The following is a 23,141-nucleotide window of genomic DNA, read 5'->3' as shown; positions in this document are numbered from 1 at the left end:
ACTATTTCTTAATAGAATTTTGATTCTCATACCTATATCAAAAAGATATCCACTGCCTTGTTATTCTAATTACATCCATATTTACGTTGTAATATTGGCGAAAATCCAGTGTTTAAGAAGGTGAAAGATATTTTTAGAAAATTCATATAATTATCGTATTGTTAGTTCACGAAACGAAATGTGTCAGTTATGACGAAATAGGAAGTCAAAGCAGTTTAGCTTTACATACCTAAATACTATAAACTTTACATCATTTTTTAACACAAGGTATATATAGAAATGCAATTTTTTATAATCATATCGCAAACTTTAATTTGAAAACAGAGATGTTATTAATATTTAAAGATTTAAATTTTATTCGTTTTATACGTATTCTATAATTCTTTTTCTCAAAATAAGTAGCTTCTCAACATCTTTTTTCCGACTTAATCAACAACAAAGACAGTGTAAAACATGATTTCTCATATTCTAACAGTCGCAGCATTCATGATTTCAAAGCTTTTTCCTTTTACTTATGATACATATTCTTTTGTTTTCTAAGATATAATAATACTATTTTATAAAATGTAATAATACTAATAAACGATTACTTATTTACTACATTTTATAATTCTCTTTAACCCGCCACAATTCAATTTTCATTATATCTGCAATCTATGTATGTTTTTTTTCTACAATGTAAAATGCAGGTGATTATGTTTCGAAATTAAACGTAATGATAGGTAAATTACATGTTGTTGGTTGTAGAGAATTTTATATAATTTGGAAATGTAAGATTATTGTCAAGCCAGTTAACGCTCGTACGATAAAATAATGATAAACAGTTTGGAATGACGTTTAAAAATATCAGTAAACTCAATATATAAATATTAGTAAATTATGCGTTATAGAATGTATTATTCTATTCATCGTGTGCATAAATGCAAGCGCAGGAAATGCATATATTAATGGAAGAATTAAATGGGTTAAATACTGGATTATTTTGAAGAAAATTTAGTTTTAGAATATTATTTTTAAAAGTTGTATGATTATTTAATATGTCATATTGATCGTAAGCTTTCCATTTTCTTTATTCTACTTACTTTTACTACATTTACTACGTATCATAAAACAACGAGAAAGTTTGTTAATAGTCATTTTTGAATTCGTTCGACTATCGCACATGCGTAGAATCCCTCGAACGTATTATGTATTGTGTTTTTATTGCTATAGTTTCCTATATATATATATATATATAATACATGTACCGCATAAAAAAATAACCTATCTTTATCTTTCATTTCTTTCTTAGAACGTAAGTTGATCAAATTATCGCGAATGACTAATTTGCAATTTGATAGCACGTATAAAGGTATTTACCTAAATGTAAGTAGACTTGTTCGAAGATAAAACAACATAGAACCAGCTGTTAAAAATCTCGCCATGTTCCATTGAATTTTTGTTGTTGATGAAATAAGAAATTGTATCCCACGATACATTGATGTATGTAATGATCGGTGGTAATATTTGTTCGGCCGATATTCGCATGTTGAGAAACCTGGTTAATTTTCCTAGGCTGTTATACCCCTAGAGGGAGAGAGGGAGAGAGGGAGAGAAAGTATGCGTATGCGTAGGTGTGTGATCAGATTTGATAAGCGCGTGCGCATAGTGTCGGGAACCGATACACCGCATGAGTTGGTGGGAGAAAAACAAGGACAGGTATAAGAAGGGGTGAGAAAGGCAACGATGCAACCCCTGTTTTTCCCGTAATCGTTGCCGCTCGATTCTGCGCCTTAGTTTCGTATGCGGGGCGGCTCCTATATTCCTATTCATCTATCGCCGCGTTACCTCAGGAGTGCATGAATGGTGATTTAACGCGTGCCTAGAAAAAGAACCTTCGTGTTCGGCAGTTGCTGGACGAGTGAAAGAATTAGGAGGATAGTGCCTAGTCTCTTATAAAGCACGATGGTTACGGATAGTACGAGTCAGGTATGGTTCTATATATTTTGCGTAGCGAGAGGCGCCGGAACGTCGCCGGTATTTTTTCCACCCCCGACTGATCGAAGGGTGTGAACGTTGACCGTCGATAATATCGAAATAATTTGATTTCCTTCGTTGCTAGACAATAGCCACATCGACTTTCCGAACGCCGTTTTCCCTTACTTCGTGAATTTTCTTTGCCCCGGCGTTAAATGTATCGAAACGAACGCAACTTTAAAAAATTCTGCCTGATAACCATAGATAAAGCGAAAGGCGGTCGTGAGAGGGGATGATGTAAGCAAGATATACATACGTACATACGACGAAGGTAGACGTTTTATAAGCCGGTTGTTGCCGTGTGGTTACCACTTTGCCGATATTAATTTAGAAATAATCAAAGCAACGTAACTTGCTATAAACGTTCTAGCAGACAAAATTTATCAAGCGGAATACGTCGAAGTTGTTGGTAGGATAAAGGTCATGGTCAAATCATAGCGTATAATGTAACCAATTGCATTACTCGGATCGAGTACTTGAATCAAAAGTAATACCACTTCTATGTTTCGAAATGAAGAAGACGGATAAAAGTTGTATGATAATATCAATCTGTTAAAAGTTTCTCAATTATTTCTCACCTGAATATGTCTATTATCGTACTTTGTAAACGTTAGTTGAAAATCGAATTAAATCTGAAATTAATTTTATTGCTAATATAAGGGATTCGTATGTGAATTTTATATCATATTAATGAAATCATTTCGATTTTAATATGACAACATTCGTATCGTTTTTACAGATAGAGCTTTTTTTTCAGACGAAAGTATATTTTTATACCGCATAATTTATTTATTCATACTGTTTATCGTTTATCGATAATTTATGTAACTCGTTTAGATAAACGCTTTATCAAGCTGTTTCTTAAGCAATTGGTAATGTACGCGGTAGGACGAAGTATCCTAATATCGAATAGTATTATACAATTGGTACTTGTACTATAAGTATTAATTTTGCTGCATTGACCAAAGGTTAACCAACGACCGATCATTTTAATACGCTTTGATCTCGAACGAAGCAACTTTTTCTTTCGATTATTTCCTCTATCGTCTGAAATTTAATTCTTCAAAAAACCGAGCGTTATTTATTTATCTACGCGAACCTGCTTTTTGCATATTTTTCAAATATAATTAAATTGCTTGATCCTGGTGCTCTTTTTGTGATTGGTCCCATAAACGTAAATGTACATATTTATAAAGCCATGTAATTTTTTAAATTATAACATAGATCGTGTAAAAAGTTGATTATATTAATTACAAAAGGTTCTTTTTATAAATACATTAAAGTATTTTAAATACAATTTCTCTATTTATTCAGTTTTATTTTTCTCATTTTCTCACTTCTCATTTAAATACAAATTACCATTACGAACTACTATGAAATTTCATATACCGTTGTTAAATATTATAAGGATAGAATTTTACTTTGCAGCTGGTCCACAAGCTAAAAATATTTAACAAACGTTCGGTTACAAAGTCGTATAATATTTAATAAACGTATTTATATTTAAGAACTTCAAAATATGTTTCTAACGATTACTTTATGTTATTGGAAAAAGTCATTAATCATGAAACGCGTAAAAAGATTATAATATCCAGGTGAAAATTATCGATAACCATTCTAACTTACTATAGAAAATTTTCCATCATAAAATTCTTGCTGTTGAATGAATTTTTCTTTAAGGATCCTTTTAAATGCGCATAAATTTGATATATTTAGGACGATTAATACCAATTGCGAAGTAAGTGAAAGAGAAATAATCGGGAACATTACATTACGATTGGTAATCGTAATTGCGATTATAAAATTTATAAATCAACAGAATAAAATAAATATTAATATCGTGTTTAATGCTGGTACGTTTCTCTGATTTAGGCCGACGACACGACAGCATTTCTTCGTGCTGCTCGGTCCGGAAACCTTGAAAAAGTGATCGAATTCCTCGATACCGATTTAGATATTAATACAGCTAATTCGGTAAGTATCGAGCCAATCTATAAATCGTTCTAATTAGTCCATGTTACGTACAGATTCATCAGATGGTATTATATCAGTTCTGTATTAAATCGAAAAACTTCGTGTTACGTGTCACGTTTCAGAATGGTTTAAATGCTTTACATTTAGCATCGAAAGATGGCCATGTTGAAATAGTAACGGAATTATTAAAAAGAGGTGCTAAAGTGGACGCAGCTACGAAAAAGGGGAACACTGCGTTGCACATAGCTTCACTGGGTAAATATAATTGTTTGTTACTAATTCATTATAAATATATATATATTTACCGAATAAAATTGATAACATGTTTTTAGCCGGCCAAGTGGAAATAGTAAATATTCTAATTCAGTATGGTGCTGCGGTTAATATTCAATCTCAAAATGGTTTTACACCTTTATATATGGCCGCTCAAGAAAATCATGATCAAGTGGTTAAATTATTGCTCGGCAATGGAGCCAATCAGAGTCTTGCTACAGAGGTGAATATTATCTAAAACTTTGCATGCCAATATTTAAAAATTGCATTCCGCGATTGAGACGTATCTGCGCTTACTTGCTTCTCGATTCAAACGACTCTATCTATATTCATGAAATGTTTTATGTATCTCGTAATTGGAATGGTGAAAGATAAAAATAATTCTTCAGGATGGATTTACACCTCTGGCAGTAGCGATGCAACAAGGACACGATAAAGTCGTCAGCGTTCTTTTAGAAAATGATTCTAAAGGAAAAGTTAGACTACCGGCACTTCATATCGCGGCTAAGAAAGACGATTGCAAAGCTGCGGATCTGTTATTACAGGTGAACGACGATACAAGTAGTTGATCGTTATTGGAATTGTTATATTTCTTATTCGCGACTATCAACGTTGACGTATTAAAGATGATTAATTTTTTATTTCCTTTTTCCAGAATGATCACAAGCCCGACGTTACATCGAAAAGTGGTTTTACACCTTTGCATATCGCCGCCCATTACGGAAACGAAGAGATAGCACGTTTATTGATAAAGCGTGGAGCTGATGTTAATTATTTGGCAAAGGTGCGAATACATTGACACGGACAAGAGTAGTTATAAGCCTGTACTGATATTTTTCATTTCTTTTATCAGCATAATATAAGCCCTTTGCATGTAGCGGCGAAGTGGGGTAAAAACAACATGGTTAAAGTATTATTAGAAAATTCTGCGCAAATCGATGCTAAAACTAGGGATGGTTTAACACCGCTTCATTGTGCAGCAAGATCTGGTCATGAACAAGTGATTACCACACTTCTTGAACATTCTGCACCAATTAGTGCACGAACGAAAGTACGTAAACGACGTTAACCGCTCATTGTATCAACAATTTTATTGGCCTTATATGTTTGAAAGATATACGTACATGTAAATTAATCGACGTTTCGACTTTATCGACGAACGTGTCGATTCATTTCACACACGTTTCACAGAATGGACTTGCACCGTTACACATGGCATCGCAAGGGGATCATGTGGATGCAGCGAGAGTATTATTGTATCACCGAGCGCCGGTGGACGAAGTTACGATCGATTATTTAACGTCTCTTCACGTTGCCGCGCACTGCGGCCACGTTAGAGTCGCGAAACTACTTTTGGATCGCAAAGCTGATCCAAATGCACGCGCTTTAAACGGCTTCACACCATTGCATATCGCTTGCAAGAAAAATCGAATAAAAGTCGTCGAACTCTTATTAAAACACGGAGCATCGATCGAATCTACTACCGAGGTAATTACTGTATAACGATAATTACACGTTAATTATTGCTTATAAATCATATTCACTCGCAAAAAATAATTTCTTTCGTTCGAGTTTATTTTCTCTTTTTTTTTTTTTTTAAGTTATTCACCTGTTCATCGTTAATTTTCATTCTGAGTTAGTCATTTAAACGACAGACTTTAGAATATAATTCGGTAAAAGATGGTCGAAATGATATATTCTACTATATAAAGACCATGTACTTACGTTTGTCCCGTTTGTGCTCAAATCTTGGAAATGAAAAATATTGCGTAGTTTTTATCAGATTATTTTACCTTTTTCGATTACCTTTACCCAAGGATCGATAACTCTTCCTTTTAACTACTTTATCGTCGTGTTTCTTCACGTAAGAGTCGTGCGTTTATAAGAAGAATTTATTTTAATTAAATTAGCGCGATTCGCAAGAAATGGATACGGTTTGGAAATTGGCCAATTGTTAAGAAGATACTTAAAATTTCTCATCTTTTTAGCGTTTGACTCAAGAACTAAGTAAAAAATACTCATCGGTTACTCCGCTACGCTATTTATAAACGTATGTCTATAATTAAGATAATGAAAAAGAAACGCGTTAGAAAGGGAAATACACGAGGTTTGTTTGTTATAGAACGCTTTATAGTTCCTTGGTTACGAAAAGACTGGTTAACGGCTATTAATACTATCATGATCAATACAGATGATCATTTCTATGTATTCTATGTATGTTGATAAATATACTCCGAAGAAGAAAGCGTTGGTACGAAAGTCATGGAGTCGTAGTAGCAAAATGTTAATAGAAAATACATATATTTTACAGTCTGGACTGACTCCATTACATGTGGCCAGTTTTATGGGATGTATGAATATCGTGATATTTCTACTGCAACACGAAGCCAATCCTGATGTGCCAACTGTTAGGGGTGAAACACCTCTACATCTGGCAGCTAGAGCTAATCAGACAGACATTATTCGAATTTTATTACGAAATGGAGCCAAAGTCGATGCTCGTGCAAGGGTAAGTAAACAAAGAATCTTGCTTGAAAACCATATTTCCGGACGTGATCAGGTTTCCTTAATATTTTGGCAATAATCGCACTTTGTAACAAAACGATACATATAAATGGTCACATGCGCATTCCTTGTTATTAAATGTCTCGCACATTCCATTAACCAGTCTCATTATGTTTTCTATGTTTATATCATTATCGTTATTATACTTATTCTTTATAATACATACGCATTACGCCGTTAATTTATTATAAAAGTTATTGGTACTGATTATGAGCTATAATGATTGTACATGTGTATACGATATATACTTATATATATATATATTAACAATATGGTAATTTAGCGTATGTTCCGATATTTTAGGAACAACAAACACCTCTTCATATTGCGTCGCGATTAAGAAATATCGATATTGTTATGTTACTTTTGCAACATGGTGCAGCAGTTGATACTACCACGAAAGATATGTACACAGCGTTGCATATCGCGGCAAAGGAAGGCCAGGAGGAGGTAATGTACAAAGAAATTTCAAAGATAGCGGATTACATCGGTACGCAAAGTAGATTATTTTTATTTTGGACCAGATATCGTGAGTACTTTATATAGGTTCTGTAATAAAAGAAATTTCCTATTTTCCGTTGTTATATACAGATTTTTCTCTTTATCATTTACATTTCATTTCATATTCTGTTAATTAAGTTTTGTTTACACTTGTTATATTTTATGTTAAGTTATTTATCTGTAATGAATTTTAATAAAATTTTTCACCATATTAATTTATTTTTTACGTTGCCTTCTTTCAACGTTACGTTGCGTAAGTCATTATTAATATCTTAAAAATTCATAATTTCATCTTATTATTTTCATTCTGTATTCGTATTTATGTTGCCATTTAGATTCATCTGTAAACTGATTTTTGCAAGGTAAGAAGTTGAGAAATCCTCTTCCCGTTATAAAGTAATTTTAACAACCTGAGCAGCGAATATAGTAATAAACAATGATTATCGGGTCATCCGATGATGTGATTTTTCTAAGAGTTTAAAACAATGCAACAGGTTACGATTGGAATTTTTATAGAAGAGGAGTAGGAAACTTGATAGAAAAATGGCAAAAAAGTTGTAGAGAATGCCAGAATATGTACAACGTATCACTTCCACTCGTCAACAGTTATTTCTGAAAAGAACTTGCATTACTTATATGGTACGATCTAATATACAGGATGAATCACTTAAGACTGGAAGCTGAAATATCTTCGAAACTATTAATTTACATGGAAAAGTGTTTTAAACGAAAGTGGAATAGTTTCGGGGTAGTTGTTCGATATGATTAGCATTTCCGTAAGTGAATCATACGAAGATTGGTATGTATTTAGGTAAAATACGTTTTTCGATGGATAAATCGATCCATTTCGGCGTACCCAATAAACAAGGATTAACTTCTTTATGTCAGAAAACCATTAGTTTACGAGACATCTTAATTATAATTTTGTGCAACTTAACGTATGAAAAATAAGAAAATACGCGAAGCGATATCTTTGAGTTTATGTTACTCTTGTTCAGAGACAGACTGGTCGTATACTGTGCAGAGACTCAAAGAATTCCTCCGGAAGAAATGCGTGCCTACCGTATTGACTGATAGAAAATGTCACATATTAAGGCCTAACTAAAACCCTATTTAATAACATTTACTTAATATATAAATATATTTTATTTATCTATTTAAAGCGTTATCCCTAGAGGGAATTCTCAGATGTTCGATATATATTGTTAATATTTTATATTTTTGTTCTTAACATTATCGTATACGTATAAAGGGATGCTCGGACAATCGATACATATTGCCAATAAATATAAAACTTGGGAGGAAAATATGGTTTGTTAATATTATTTACCGACAAATCGCTATGATGTTGGGAATCTTGAAATATCGACAACGTTATTGATCGTCCGAGGATACCGTTATATCCTTCTTGAAGTATTTTTTATCTCCTTAGTTATACAAAGAAAAAAGAATGGAAAGAAAATGATAATGTAATACTTAATATTAGAACTGTGACACCCAATATATATTTTGTACTTTGATTATATTTATTCAAGAAGAGCGATATATTACTTATGGAAGAACATTACGAAACTATGATGATATTTTGAAAAATAGTCGGTTGAAAGGAGATAATAAGCAATATTCCATTTTTTGAAATAATTATTACGTGTAAAGGTAACGCTTAAGTGAATATTTCAGTTTGTTGATATAGGCAATAATTTTTAATACAACTTTCATGATATTTGTTTAAAGACGTTAAACGTGCAAAGTGATTTTTGTAAAAGCAGGATCGTTCGAGAAATTCAATGTCACGATGCAAAAGCGTTTGTGTCGAATATATTCAGTTTGGAGAAAAATTAATTTCTTATCTATGCATAAAGATATAAAGTAGGTATATTTAAAAATTAATTTCTCGCTTATATGTATATGTATGTATATAAGCAAATGCTACGTCGTTTATCTCACGATATGTCAAATCAGAATAAAACGAACGATATACGATGTACGTTTGTTGCTCAAAAACGCGTAAGAACAAAGTGTTGGTAATACGAGGTCATCGATCAGATATTTATAAATATTATATCTGATACTATATACGTTTAATCAAAGTTATTATATTATATTTAATTTATTAAATGTAATATAACGATTTAGCATCTAAATTATTATTTGTAGCTTCTAGCTTAAAAGACTAATTACAATTTCGTTCGATGTTTTATTTAATGTATTTATATGTATACAGGTTGCAACTATTCTCGTGGAAAACAATGCTTCTCTTAAGGCTACAACTAAAAACGGCTTTACTCCTTTACATATCGCGGCTAAATATGGCAACATGAGCGTTGCTAAGATACTTTTGCAAAGGGATAGCAAATTAGACGCGCAAGGAAAGGTATGTATCAATTATTATATTTTTATTTAATGCGTATGCTATCTACATTCTTTTTGTATATGTTTTATTTAATAAAAGTTACGATCACACGTAATACGAGCACAAACGGAAAATTATGTGCCTCTTAACAATTCGATTTTATTTCTTGTCAACCTACATATTAAAATCCTTTACCAATACTCTTACAAATGAAAATTTATTTCTGTCTATCGTAGTGTTATATAATAATTTACGCGTCGTTATCTTATATAAATAAACGTTCAATTATTTAGTTGTACGTAATTTATAGAATCTTTACTAAGGCGTTAAAATATGTTTCAGAATGATATTTCTCCTCTACATTTGGCATGTCATTATGACCATCCAAATGTAGCAAATCTTTTATTGGAAAAAGGCGCATCCCCCCATTTAGCTTCGCAAAATGGACATACTCCTCTACATATCGCTGCTCGTAAAAATCAGGTAATATTTACAATATAGTACGTGGTTGTTATACGTCGTTTCGGTGACCACTTCACCCAGATACGCAACCTTTTGCCGATGAAAACGAGTTCTAATACGATCTTTCTCTTTTTCTTCTTTTTTTTTTTCCCCCACTTCTTTCACATTGCGGTCTGTCGTCGATTTATTATTGATTTATAAAATTCGATTACAATTCTGTTAAGAAGTTATTTGTATGATTCAAGCAATTCTAGAAAAAGATTTCAAGTGTTATATAATTAATCGATTCAAAATTCTTTAGATGGACATTGCTTCGACTCTCTTAGAAAATGGGGCGAATGCGAACGCAGAATCGAAAGCAGGATTCACGCCTCTGCATTTAAGCGCACAAAAAGGTCACTACGATATGACGAATTTGTTGATTGAACATGGAGCTGATCCGAATCACAAGTCAAAGGTAGGAGCATAGTTTGGTAATGAAATAAAGGAGAGGAACGAATCAATTTACGTTTGTATATTATTATATTTCTAGAGTTGACAGTCGATTATCTGTAATTATTTTTAACAATTAGATTTTTGTCTCTATAGCATAAAAATGCGACCAGTTAGAAAACTTTTCTTTCGAATCTTTTTGTATTACATTACAAACAACGGTATTACTATCGGTACACTGTAAGTTAAAGAATTCAACTTAGAGTTATGTTATTAAAATTGCAGTTAAATTACCTTATACGTAGATATTATTCTTTTCGGTCTTTTTTATTTTTCAACGACGTTGTTTTATCGCATGATCGACGAACGTGTGATATTTCATCGTTAAAGGATAACGATCGTTTTGTTTAGAACGGTCTCACTGCGTTGCATCTATGCGCTCAAGAAGATTTTATTAAAGTGGCTTCTATTCTGGTGAAAAATGGTGCGAATGTGGAGAGCGAAACGGAAACTGGCTATCGGCCGATACACGTCGCCGCACATTTTGGAAACCTTTCTATGATTCGATTTCTCTTGAAACATAGTGCAACTATCGACGTAAAATCTAATCAAAATTACACTCCATTGCATCAGGCTGCTCAACAAGGTCATGCACATATTGTTAGCGCTTTATTGGAAGGAAATGCTTCGCATAAAGCACGAACCAACGTGAGTAACGATATTTCGTTGCGTTTCCCTCCAACTCTATACATACGTATATGCTTCGTAATCGTGGAACATTATTAATTTATAACAACGTAGAAACATGTATGTATGCTACATACTAAAATTGTTGTAGGATGGACTAACCGCATTAAATATAGCTCAAAAATTAGGATACATATCTGTAATGGAGGTATTGAAAGGATTGTCTTACGATACATTGGCACCTGATAACAAAAATTGGGACGAAAAGTACAAGGTGATCGCTCCTGAAAGTCTGCAAGAAACCAGCTTTATGTCCGATTCCGAAGACGAAGGAGGTACGATGTTTATACGTAAATCGTTATGTCTGTTTCCTGTAAAATAAGTAATTTTGTAGGTATGCGTTGTAAATCACGTTATATTATCGCATTTTACGTTTTATAGACAAGACGATAAACATTCAGACTTAAACAAAGCTAAACCATAGGTATTATATTTTGTTAGAATATTCAAGCAAAGTCGAGTCTAAATATAAATGTTAGAGTAATAAAATGCGAAAGAAATGAAATATCTTTATAAAACAAAACTCAATCGAGATATTTGTTTACAGGTTCGGATGCGTTGATCAGCGAGCAGCCGTATCGATATCTTACAGCAGATTTGATGAAAAGCTTAAGAGACGATTCTCTGCCGATCGACGTTACACGAGATGATCCGATACACAGACAAGGTAAAACACTTATTGCTTGTTTTTAAACGTCACGATCGTTTTACGTAATCTGGTGCGTTGTTTTCGACTAGTCACAAAAGAAGAAAAACAGGATTTCACTCAAAGCAATAATTATTGTCTAGCAGAAAACTTTGATACTGATGGATTTAATTTGGGGTATGTAAACACGATTTTATACGATAGTCGCTAAAGTAAATTACTTGGAAATATATATATATGACGTATCAAGCGTTTGTAGCGCAAAATTTTTTACCAGAATTACTATTAATGAAAATCAAATATTTTCATTTTAGCCGACTTCATTTCAGATCGTAAGTAACTTTTATCGCTAAAGTTCGTATGTCTGATCGTACAATGTAACGTCACGTTACGTTATCATACATATAACCTTTTATTCTAAAGAAAAATCACAGCAATGCGTGTTAACTTCACTTTTTGTTTCGCTCGTCTGTCTACCTATTCGAGAAATATATATTTTTATAAATATACGTACTTCAAACGTAAATTTTGATAAACGAAAGACGCGCCTTGTGCGAGTATTAGTTTCACAATACAGTGTTCGCAAAAATAATATGTAAAATGTTTAAAAAGTTAAGAAAAGAAAAACATTGAACAGCAAGTTCGTTTGATTTATATGTATATTTATTAATATTTTTCTTATTAATGTTATATTCTGTACATTTGTCAGGACGATACAAATTATAATTTTAATTAATTACTGTGATCTTTCTTTATGAAACTAAAAATAAGATACACGTATATTTTCCAATACATTGTTCAAGTTGATAATTTTTGGATTAATCGCTATTTTTGTTTCACAATCTTTTCCTTTTCTACTGGACTGTTCGTCGTAAGGTGTAGTCGATCTATTAAACGTGGCCTTATATCGTTCTAGCAAGAGATTTTATCAATTAGCTATCGATCGACTAAAACATTAGTTTCTAATTAAACTCTCGATTTGAGCTTCCTTATATGCTATCCGATCACAGTTTCAAGCGAATCGAAAATATGCGCACTTTTATACAAGTAATTATCTTTTTACGGTAAGCTGATACTATATAATGTTTACAATGGAAATTTCAATTTTTAGATTTTTAGTAAGTTTCTTGGTGGATGCACGTGGAGGTGCTATGAAAGGATGTAGACACAGCGGTGTACGTATTATCGTACCACCACGCAGAGCGACAATGCCAATTCGCGTTACGTGTAGATTGATAAAACCTAATAAAATTGCGAATCCTCCTCCTTTGATGGAAGGAGAGGCTTTAGCAACTCGTATTATGGAGATGGGGCCGGTCGGTGCAACGTTTCTAGGGTAAATACCATTCTGTGAATCGTTTTATACGACGATATGTCCTTTTTGTTATCAAGAACCGGATATATCTTGTTTCAGGCCTGTTCTAATCGATATACCCCATTTCGCATCTATTCGAGGCAAAGAGAGGGAAATCATTATTCTGAGAAGCGAAAATGGAGAAACCTGGAAAGAGCATGACAATTCTATTGACAATGATACTACTTTGTTAAATACTCCATATGGTATTTCTGAAATATAGCTTACGTATTTCGTATCGAGATGGAAACGTAACGAGGTTTTACGAGTTTGTTATTTTGCAGATCCTCAAATGAGCGCCGCTCATTCTGCTAGAATCACTCGAATAATAACGACAGATTTTCCCCAATACTTTGCCATTATCACGAGAATTAAACAGGAAGTTCACGTAATCGGTGCCGAAGGTGGAATTTTGACTTCGAGCGTGGCCAACGACGTTCAAGCCGTTTTCCCACCGGGAGCATTAACGAAGAAGATCAAAGTCGGATTACAAGTAAGTTAGACCGTGATGCATCGTGTCTCTATGAACCGTGTTATCGCGTAAACCGATGATAATCGAAAAAAAAACGTGGATATTGCTCTTTATAGGCCCACGTGATTCCGGCAGAGCTTACAGCAAAACTACTAGGAAATTGCGTAGCCGTTTCACCCGTGATAACGATCGAGCCGAGAAGACGAAAGTTTCACAAACCAATTACTCTTACAATACCCGTACCTCAAGCTGCAAATAAAGGAATGATCAATCAATACGGCGGTGAAACACCGACGCTACGTCTGTTGTGCAGTATCGCAGGTAAAGCAATCGTAATTAAAACTTACGAAGTATCTATCTCTTTAGGGTAGAATTATTTATTACACGTTCGTTCGTCTCGCGTTATTTTCAGTAATACGTCTTAGAACGTTACTGTCAATATTTCCGATATTTCCAACTCTTTTCTTCAGATTCATCCTCTAACGAGGAATCGCTGCTTCGATTTTCGCGAACCATCGTCGAGTTACCCTATCTCCCTGACAACGAGGTTTAACAAAATTTTTTCTAATAAATCCTATCAGTATTCGCTATACGTACGTACTTTCATATATTGCAGCAAATTTCATCTTCCATGGTGTGATCGATGATAATTGACAAAATTTAATATATGGCATCGACCCTTAAAGTTGGAAACCTGGACGAGTGATATTTTAGATATACGCGAACCGAGTGACGCTTTTTAACGCGATGTCCTTCTGTTTCATTTTACATCTAGGTGGGACGAGTGAATCACAGTGGGAAGATGTTACCGGTTCGACACCGTTAACTTTTATGAACGACACAGTATCCTTTACTACAACTGTATCTGCTCGATTTTGGCTAATGGATTGCCGAAATATAGGCGCAGTTCCGAAAATGGCAACCGAGTTGTACGAAGAGTCGTTATTTGTGCCATATATTACGAAGTACGTATTAACGTTGGCATCGCTTTAATCGGATTAGCCGTTTTTCTAAAATGTTAATATCTTTCTCATACAGTTTCGTAATATACTCGAAACGAATGGATGTGCTCGAAGCAACATTAAGAATATTGTGTATGACCGATGGAAAGGAAGGAATGCATACCTTGGAAAGGCAAGAGGAATTTGTCGAAATTGTAAAAAGCCGCGATGTTGAAGTAAATATCGTTCATTACATAATTTTATTTTATTGCACTCGTAAGAACCGAAGAATGCGTGTATTCACATTTTTCGTTTTCCTTTCTTTCGTGTATTTCGCTCGACTATTTTATAATATGATACTTTTACAGCACGGTTTCCATATAGCACGATTTAATAGACTTGAACAGCCCTCCTGTAACACGATATTTTTATAACGCAGTTTCGATGCAACGAATTAATCGCGTTATAGGAGGGTCGATTGTATTTACTTTTATTTTATTCCACTTTGAAGGAAGCTAATTAACGAGTGCCGTCTCCTTCGAAGATCTCAAAGATTTATTCTTCCATTATAATATGCACTCTTTATTTCTACGCGCAACAAATTCCATTTATTTCATGTTCCATAATTCTGCCATGGATTTCGAATATTTTCTGTTTAATTTTGTAACGCTGAGGAACCTTTGCAGAATTGACGTGGTAACGTAACGCGTAATATATCGTTTTATACTTTAATCTGTTGCGTATTCATCGTTATGTGCGATGTACGATGTACAATTTTTACGCGTGAATCACTTTCCGAAATCTGATAATTTTCCAGATATTTTATGAAACGTCATACCAAGCCCCAACTTTGGGGGTTGTTTCGAATCCTTCAGCACGTATTTTTTTACGTGTGAAATATTTTGTCAAAAACTACGTCATGCGTAAGTTTACATTAGGGGATATTCCTTTGTAAGACTAAAAATAGACGATTTACTACGTGTAAAGAATGTACTTGTAAAAAATGTATTACATATATTTGAACATTTTGCAAGTAACGCTAGGCATTTTTTAAAAAAATTATACGATAAGCAACCGAGAGCGATCAATATCCAACGAGTTACTCGTTTGATAATAAAATAATGAAAGAAATATTTGATTAACGCAATTTGCATATTTTCTACTTGTTGGTGAAATTTAGGAAAATTTAATTCACACAACTTGTACGTAGCTATATTCTTAAGAAAAGCATACGAATTATGCATTACGGTTAAACGAGATTCTTCCAATGCAAAGATCATGGAAAACGTCTAAAAATAAATACGACTGGTATCGTGCCATTTTTCAATTATGAACGTTTATTAATAAGCGTATGTGCAGGTTCGATCTTCAGACGAAAAAACGGACCATTTTTCGATCCGATAACGTGGTAGGATGACGTGTTCAAGATGAAATAAGCGAAATTTCGTAGCAGTGAAAATTAATTCTTTTGTGGCTTCTCTCTGTCATTGTCGCAAGACGTCCTCTTTGAGATAGAATAAGTTTTATTTTAGCAATAACGAATAATCGACGAATAGTTGGCAGAGGATATTTTGTACAGATTTATATTCTAAAAGCGACAAATTTTTTGTTCGTGACCAGCAACACGATTCTTGTACTAGCAACAATGTTGAAATAATCTTGGTACGGTTCAAGAATCTTGAAGAAAAGGAGACGTATCATCTGCGATTTAGATTTAAGATTTATGTTTTTAATTACTTCTATTTTTTAAATATTATTTTTTCTGAAAAATACCAACATTCACACGGACGAAAATAATTTGCTTTTGCAATGTTGCTGGATGAATAATCATACTTTTGCCCAGTTAAAGTTGCACCTATGTTAGTTGACGATTTCTTTGTATGAATTAATTGCAGTAATAACGAGTGGCGTTTGAGCCTCCTACTGACGACTAATGACAAATAAAATACGTATTCGATATAAATTCGACCAAAGAAAATGATTTCAAAATACGATTATTGTTTGATTACTAATTACTAATTATCAAGATCATCAACCAAGAAGGAGAAGAAAAAAACGAAAAAAGACAATGAAGGAGCAGCAACCCGAGTTTACCAATATGATGTTATTGAATAAGTGGCACGACCGAAAAAGTGATAATTTTACGAGAAAGAACAAGCTGATTTTTTATTTCAAATGTCAGTCTCCAGTAGATCAATGCGACGCGTTTGCGTGTCGTTTGTTCTTCGCGAAGACGATATCTTCTTATTACCCGATAGAGCTTATTAAATTTGATGTACACGTATAAAAGAGCTCGCTGTAAGATAGCGTAAGAATATACGTAATCTTTATAGAAACGTATTAACGAGTATATTTCTTTCGTAGGCGCTCGATGGGAAAGATCTTTATATCGAATTCAGTGGGAATTTAGTACCTGTGACGAAATCGGGTGTACAATTGAAATTTACGTTCAAAGCGTTTCGTCAGAATCGTTTATCTTTTCACGTAAAAGTGAAAGATCCGTTGTTAGATCCAGTCGCCAGGATGCTGTTTATGCGAGAACCAAAAGTTGCGAAAGGAGAGCCACCCCAACAACCAATTTGCGTATTAAATATCGTTCTACCGGAAATAACAACTAAAGTGGAAGTACAGAAGAAATTGAAAGGTAAAATCCGTTGAATGTTTTAACGTCGGACAAGAGGTCCGGTGCAAAAGGGATTTATCTCACAGAAGATCGAAAAGCGAGATCTTTATTAATTCTGAAATCTCTTGGTGTTTAGTTATTATCCCTTAATTGATAACTACGTAAGAGAATTCCTGCTTTTACCGCGAATGTTTATAAACGTAAAGTAACTTCCACGTAGTTATCTTCTCTTTAATCAAATTTTCACACTCGAGCATATAGGAAATAGAATAAAGAATGAAACATTTCCTCGGATACGCTACCTTCGTATTAATAAGCTCAAGTAAAGACGTAGTAGTCTTAATTACGCGATTTTTATCAAAACACAACTTTCCCTAATAAACGACGTTACTGCTGTGACGTGTAGCTTCCTCTTGCGCCGGACCTCGATGATCCTCGTACGTGTGCATATTTAATCACGTCGTTCGTTCTTTCATTATAGATTACGAAGATTCAAATATTATCGATCAAAAATTGGATTCTTACGAATCGAAATACAAGATGGAACAAAAAGAAAAAGGCGACGAACCTAAAGATACTTCGCCTTCCGAACAGAAATTTATTACCGACACCTTACAAAAAGAACGAACAGGTATGATATTCATTTCTATCTATTCACTTTATATTAGACAAATGGTAAATGTTAGAGCGACGAAGGAAAATTTGAAATATAGTATCCTCTACTTTGTTGTAACGGTGTATAAAAATTATAAATCACAATGAGACGTGGTTTCTAAGACACCAAGTGGTGTCGTCGAATATTCAAATGCAAGGTGCAAAGAAAGGAAATCTATATATATATATGTATGTATGTATACGTATATATATATATATATGTATATTGAAATATGACAAGGAATTATGTATTTTTAACATGCAAATTGTTTTAACGACCGCAATGAAACAAACGACGATCGACTTTTATGCTAATTTAGGTGAATTTGCTATTACATTGAAAAAGACAAGTTATTTTCAAAACAATTACGCTCCATACGGTAACAAAATTCCACTGTAATTCTATTTTCATTTAAGAGGAAAAGTTAATCTGCTTATGGCTCGACCGTTGAGTGAGGCTTCTTTAATTTAATTACGCGTAACAGTATCAACAAACGCTCGACGTAGCTATGACGAAGCTTGTTTAGTTTGATTCGAACCACTACTGGAAGCAGTATCTTTAAAAGTTATCTTCTTTCGAGTATCGCCCTACCGCAATTTTACGCATGTGAGTTTATTTTATTTAAATCCAGTGTACTTAAGTATCTGTTACACTCTTTTGATTTTACCTTGTTTGTCCATAACACACGCCAGTTTTATATTATTCTCGTATTTTTGTTCGTTTTGAGCATTAATTTCCTCTTTCTTTCGCAATTTTCAGTTTCAGGTTTTTTTAAGTTCTTTAGTAATTTGCACTTAAGATCTACGCGCTAAGTCTAAAAACGACCAAGAAAGAAACTTATTGCCGAGAGTCGCTTCCCGTCATGGAAGAATCGAGCGATAAACAGGAGGAAAATTGCACGTTAGAATCTACGAACGAGAAGGGATTATCCATCGATAAGATCGTAGCCGGTACAGATTCTGTAGATCCTAATCGAGTTAATGATCGGTCAGAGATGGGGAAAAATGCAGGAAAGACCGTAGAACGTTCGCAGATGGTCGATGGAAACTCGAGTCCTTCGAAATCGAAAGAAAGCGTCACAGGCGCGAAAGTAAAGCGTAAATTGAGATCGACTCGTAGAAAACTGAACGCTATGATCAACAATACGTCGTTACATTTCTCCGACACCGATTCTGAAGGAGAGTTAACGTCCATTAATTCTCAAATCAGATCATTGAGTCATACGACGGACGAACGACAAGGACCGATTATTTCTATAACATCGGACGATGTGGAGGCCGAAGGCTCCAAGATTTTGTCACCCGATGACAAAGGCTCGTCTCGGCTGAATAATTTCATCGAAAACCTTACGGACGTTGACGAAATTTATCCGAGCGAACCAGAAAACGAACGAAAGGAGGATCGGAGTAACCTTAAGGTTGCCAAAACTCCGTGTCAAGGTGATACGGATCTCGAGGATTTCGAAGGCGAAGACGAAGTACACTCGACGATTTACGTAAAACCGAGGTCCGATATATTTTGCGACTATAGCGGAGAAACGATAACGACGAAGGAAGGTGACGGGCCATTTTCCGTAGAAGTGCGAAATAAAATGTATCGAGAGGAAGAGCCGCGAAACAGGCTGGACAGTAGCATGCCAGATATCCTGGTTATGTCGAATACCGACGAGGAAGATATGGATATATCCGAGGAGGAAGATACGCGAGAAGCCTGTTGCAGTCAGAAAGAGTTACTCGAAGATTTGGACGTTCTGGCAGCGTCTCAAATTATTATGAGAAATATCGATAAAATGGAGAAAACGTTAACCGTGAAAGACATTGGCGATGACTCGATTAGCGATTGTCATACGGACATCGAAGAAGTCGATCCGAACGAATAAATTTATTTGAAATGCGTCGATGGTAAGGACACGAATACGGAGAATACGCTTTCTAGCGAGAAATATCGTGCTGTTTAAACTCTGGTAAAAATCTGATATACATTAAATCTAGTTTCATCAATTGCGTATCGAATGTATTGCAAGAATGCACTGCATATTGTCCCTTATGTTATCCACTCTTTACTCGTTATAATATTGCTATATATGTTATACAATTATGAGACATATACAGTAAATATCGTATGACTCGATATTACGTTAAACATAATGTTTATCGAGGAATTTGGAATATTCTGTGAGTTACGATGGATTTTACTCGTCACTGACCGTGAGGTTGGACTCTCCTGGAAATCGTTTGAATAATCTTATCGATTATATACCTTTGTTCAGAGTAGAATCAAATATTATTACATTTTGTTCGACAAATGGGCTTATTTCGTACTGCATATTGAATTAAAAATATTTTAAATTTAAATCAAATGAGAGAATATACGTAGGAATATGTTAAACTTTCGCTCATATATATTTTGATATCGTTTAAAATTATTTAATTACGTATATTATGTCTTTCGTTGATTTGCGTAGAACAAAGTAACAAACGGAAACGAGAACCGTTATATCGTTTGCCAAAATATTCGAAGCTTAATCGATTGTAATAATTCTACGACGAGTTAAATATAGAGTCTTATTCTATACGTTTACAAAGTAACTGCATCGTGTAAGTTTATTCTTAATCGTTATCTTTACTTTCGAGCTATAAAAGTACGTCTTTTATTATAACGTTGAATATGTTGGTTTAAAAGAATGTCGTACTATAAAAACGTACTTTAACGTCTCATTTCTTCGATATTTTAATTTTTTCTACGAATCTCGGATTTTTAATATTTTTCTACTTTAATCACACACCTCGCAAGATAATTTAGAAAATAATCTAATTTTTAGTTTTAACGATATACCATATTTTACGTCCACACTTTGGAAATTTCTTTTTACTTTAGCAATGTAAATATTTTCGCACGATCTACTTTTATCGCTACCTTTTGAAGATATTAACGCGTTGATTCAACTTCGTCGTTGTAATTATGCATTCGATCATTACTTATACAGTAAACACATATTCAACGACTAGATTCCAGAGTCAAAAAGTAACAAAAGCTTTCTGTTATAAGATTTTCAACATTTATTTTACATAGAAATCTTCTCGAAATATCTGTATATCATTTTTGAAAATTTATTCGATGCTGGTGGAGAACATATTTTTATAATCTTATATAAATGTAATAATTCAGACGAGAAATTAAGATGAAGATCTATGCGTATTATTTTAGGTCAGAAAATATCGAGCATTATTTTCAACATTTATTTTGCATAGAAATCTTCTCGAAATATCTGTATATCATTTTTGAAAATTTATTCGATGCTGGTGGAGAACATATTTTTATAATCTTACACATATATAAATGTAATAATTCAGACGAGAACCTAAGATGAAGATCTCTGCGTATTATTTTAGGTCAGAAAATATCGAGCATTATTTTCAACATTTATTTTGCATAGAAATCTTCTCGAAATATCTGTATATCATTTTTGAAAATTTATTCGATGTTAGTGGAGAACATATTTTTATAATCTTATATAAATGTAATAATTCAGACGAGAAACTAAGATGAAGATCTCTGCGTATTATTTTAGGTCAGAAAATATCGAGCATTATTTTCAACATTTATTTTGCATAGAAATCTTCTCGAAATATCTGTATATCGTTTTTGAAAATTTATTCGATGCTGGTGGAAAACATATTTTTATAATCTTATATAAATGTAATAATTCAGACGAGAAATTAAGATGAAGATCTATGCGTATTATTTTAGGTCAGAAAATATCGAGCATTATTTTCAACATTTATTTTGCATAGAAATCTTCTCGAAATATCTGTATATCATTTTTGAAAATTTATTCGATGCTGGTGGAGAACATATTTTTATAATCTTACACATATATAAATGTAATAATTCAGACGAGAACCTAAGATGAAGATCTCTGCGTATTATTTTAGGTCAGAAAATATCGAGCATTATTTTCAACATTTATTTTGCATAGAAATCTTCTCGAAATATCTGTATATCATTTTTGAAAATTTATTCGATGTTAGTGGAGAACATATTTTTATAATCTTATATAAATGTAATAATTCAGACGAGAAACTAAGATGAAGATCTCTGCGTATTATTTTAGGTCAGAAAATATCGAGCATTATTTTCAACATTTATTTTGCATAGAAATCTTCTCGAAATATCTGTATATCGTTTTTGAAAATTTATTCGATGCTGGTGGAAAACATATTTTTATAATCTTATATAAATGTAATAATTCAGACGAGAAATTAAGATGAAGATCTATGCGTATTATTTTAGGTCAGAAAATATCGAGCATTATTTTCAACATTTATTTTGCATAGAAATCTTCTCGAAATATCTGTATATCATTTTTGAAAATTTATTCGATGCTGGTGGAAAACATATTTTTATAATCTTATATAAATGTAATAATTCAGACGAGAAATTAAGATGAAGATCTATGCGTATTATTTTAGGTCAGAAAATATCGAGCATTATTTTCAACATTTATTTTGCATAGAAATCTTCTCGAAATATCTGTATATCATTTTTAAAAATTTATTCGATGTTGGTGGAAAACATTTTTATAATCTTACACATATATATATGTAATAATTCAGACGAGAAACTAAGATGAAGATTTCTGCGTATTATTTTAGGTCAGAAAATATCGAGCATTATTTTCAACATTTATTTTGCATAGAAATCTTCTCGAAATATCTGTATATCATTTTTGAAAATTTATTCGATGCTGGTGGAAAACATATTTTTATAATCTTATATAAATGTAATAATTCAGACGAGAAATTAAGATGAAGATCTATGCGTATTATTTTAGGTCAGAAAATATCGAGCATTATTTTCAACATTTATTTTGCATAGAAATCTTCTCGAAATATCTGTATATCATTTTTAAAAATTTATTCGATGTTGGTGGAAAACATTTTTATAATCTTACACATATATATATGTAATAATTCAGACGAGAAACTAAGATGAAGATTTCTGCGTATTATTTTAGGTCAGAAAATATCGAGCATTATTTTCAACATTTATTTTGCATAGAAATCTTCTCGAAATATCTGTATATCATTTTTGAAAATTTATTCGATGCTGGTGGAGAACATATTT

At 33.1% G+C, this 23,141-nt stretch overlaps 1 protein-coding gene across 2 annotated transcripts in view; it reads left to right on the top strand.

The window, feature by feature from the left end:
• LOC139990282 (uncharacterized) overlaps positions 1-23,141 on the top strand; it is a 35,943-nt gene that overhangs the window by 1,008 nt on the left and 11,794 nt on the right. The window contains exons 2-26 of one of the 2 annotated variants that reach the window (XM_072009404.1): positions 3,889-3,990; positions 4,113-4,245; positions 4,323-4,486; positions 4,653-4,808; positions 4,919-5,047; positions 5,117-5,314; positions 5,455-5,751; positions 6,575-6,772; positions 7,132-7,278; positions 9,554-9,703; positions 10,025-10,165; positions 10,446-10,601; positions 10,988-11,284; positions 11,415-11,598; positions 11,871-11,990; positions 12,062-12,146; positions 12,284-12,301; positions 13,081-13,305; positions 13,384-13,529; positions 13,608-13,816; positions 13,912-14,116; positions 14,571-14,760; positions 14,834-14,972; positions 17,101-17,380; positions 17,841-17,990. In XM_072009404.1, coding sequence (XP_071865505.1) covers positions 3,889-3,990; positions 4,113-4,245; positions 4,323-4,486; positions 4,653-4,808; positions 4,919-5,047; positions 5,117-5,314; positions 5,455-5,751; positions 6,575-6,772; positions 7,132-7,278; positions 9,554-9,703; positions 10,025-10,165; positions 10,446-10,601; positions 10,988-11,284; positions 11,415-11,598; positions 11,871-11,990; positions 12,062-12,146; positions 12,284-12,301; positions 13,081-13,305; positions 13,384-13,529; positions 13,608-13,816; positions 13,912-14,116; positions 14,571-14,760; positions 14,834-14,972; positions 17,101-17,380; positions 17,841-17,990 — 4,219 coding nt within the window. Of the gene's footprint in view, positions 1-1,701; positions 1,969-3,888; positions 3,991-4,112; positions 4,246-4,322; positions 4,487-4,652; positions 4,809-4,918; positions 5,048-5,116; positions 5,315-5,454; positions 5,752-6,574; positions 6,773-7,131; positions 7,541-9,553; positions 9,704-10,024; positions 10,166-10,445; positions 10,602-10,987; positions 11,285-11,414; positions 11,599-11,870; positions 11,991-12,061; positions 12,147-12,283; positions 12,302-13,080; positions 13,306-13,383; positions 13,530-13,607; positions 13,817-13,911; positions 14,117-14,570; positions 14,761-14,833; positions 14,973-17,100; positions 17,381-17,840; positions 17,991-23,141 lie in introns of those variants that run through there. The other variant, XM_072009405.1, reaches the window with a different exon arrangement.

The sequence above is a fragment of the Bombus fervidus genome, chromosome 8, assembly GCF_041682495.2.
Source record: "Bombus fervidus isolate BK054 chromosome 8, iyBomFerv1, whole genome shotgun sequence".
NCBI classification, from domain to species: Eukaryota; Metazoa; Arthropoda; class Insecta; order Hymenoptera; family Apidae; genus Bombus; species Bombus fervidus.
This window is presented reverse-complemented; position numbering and strand designations above follow the sequence as displayed.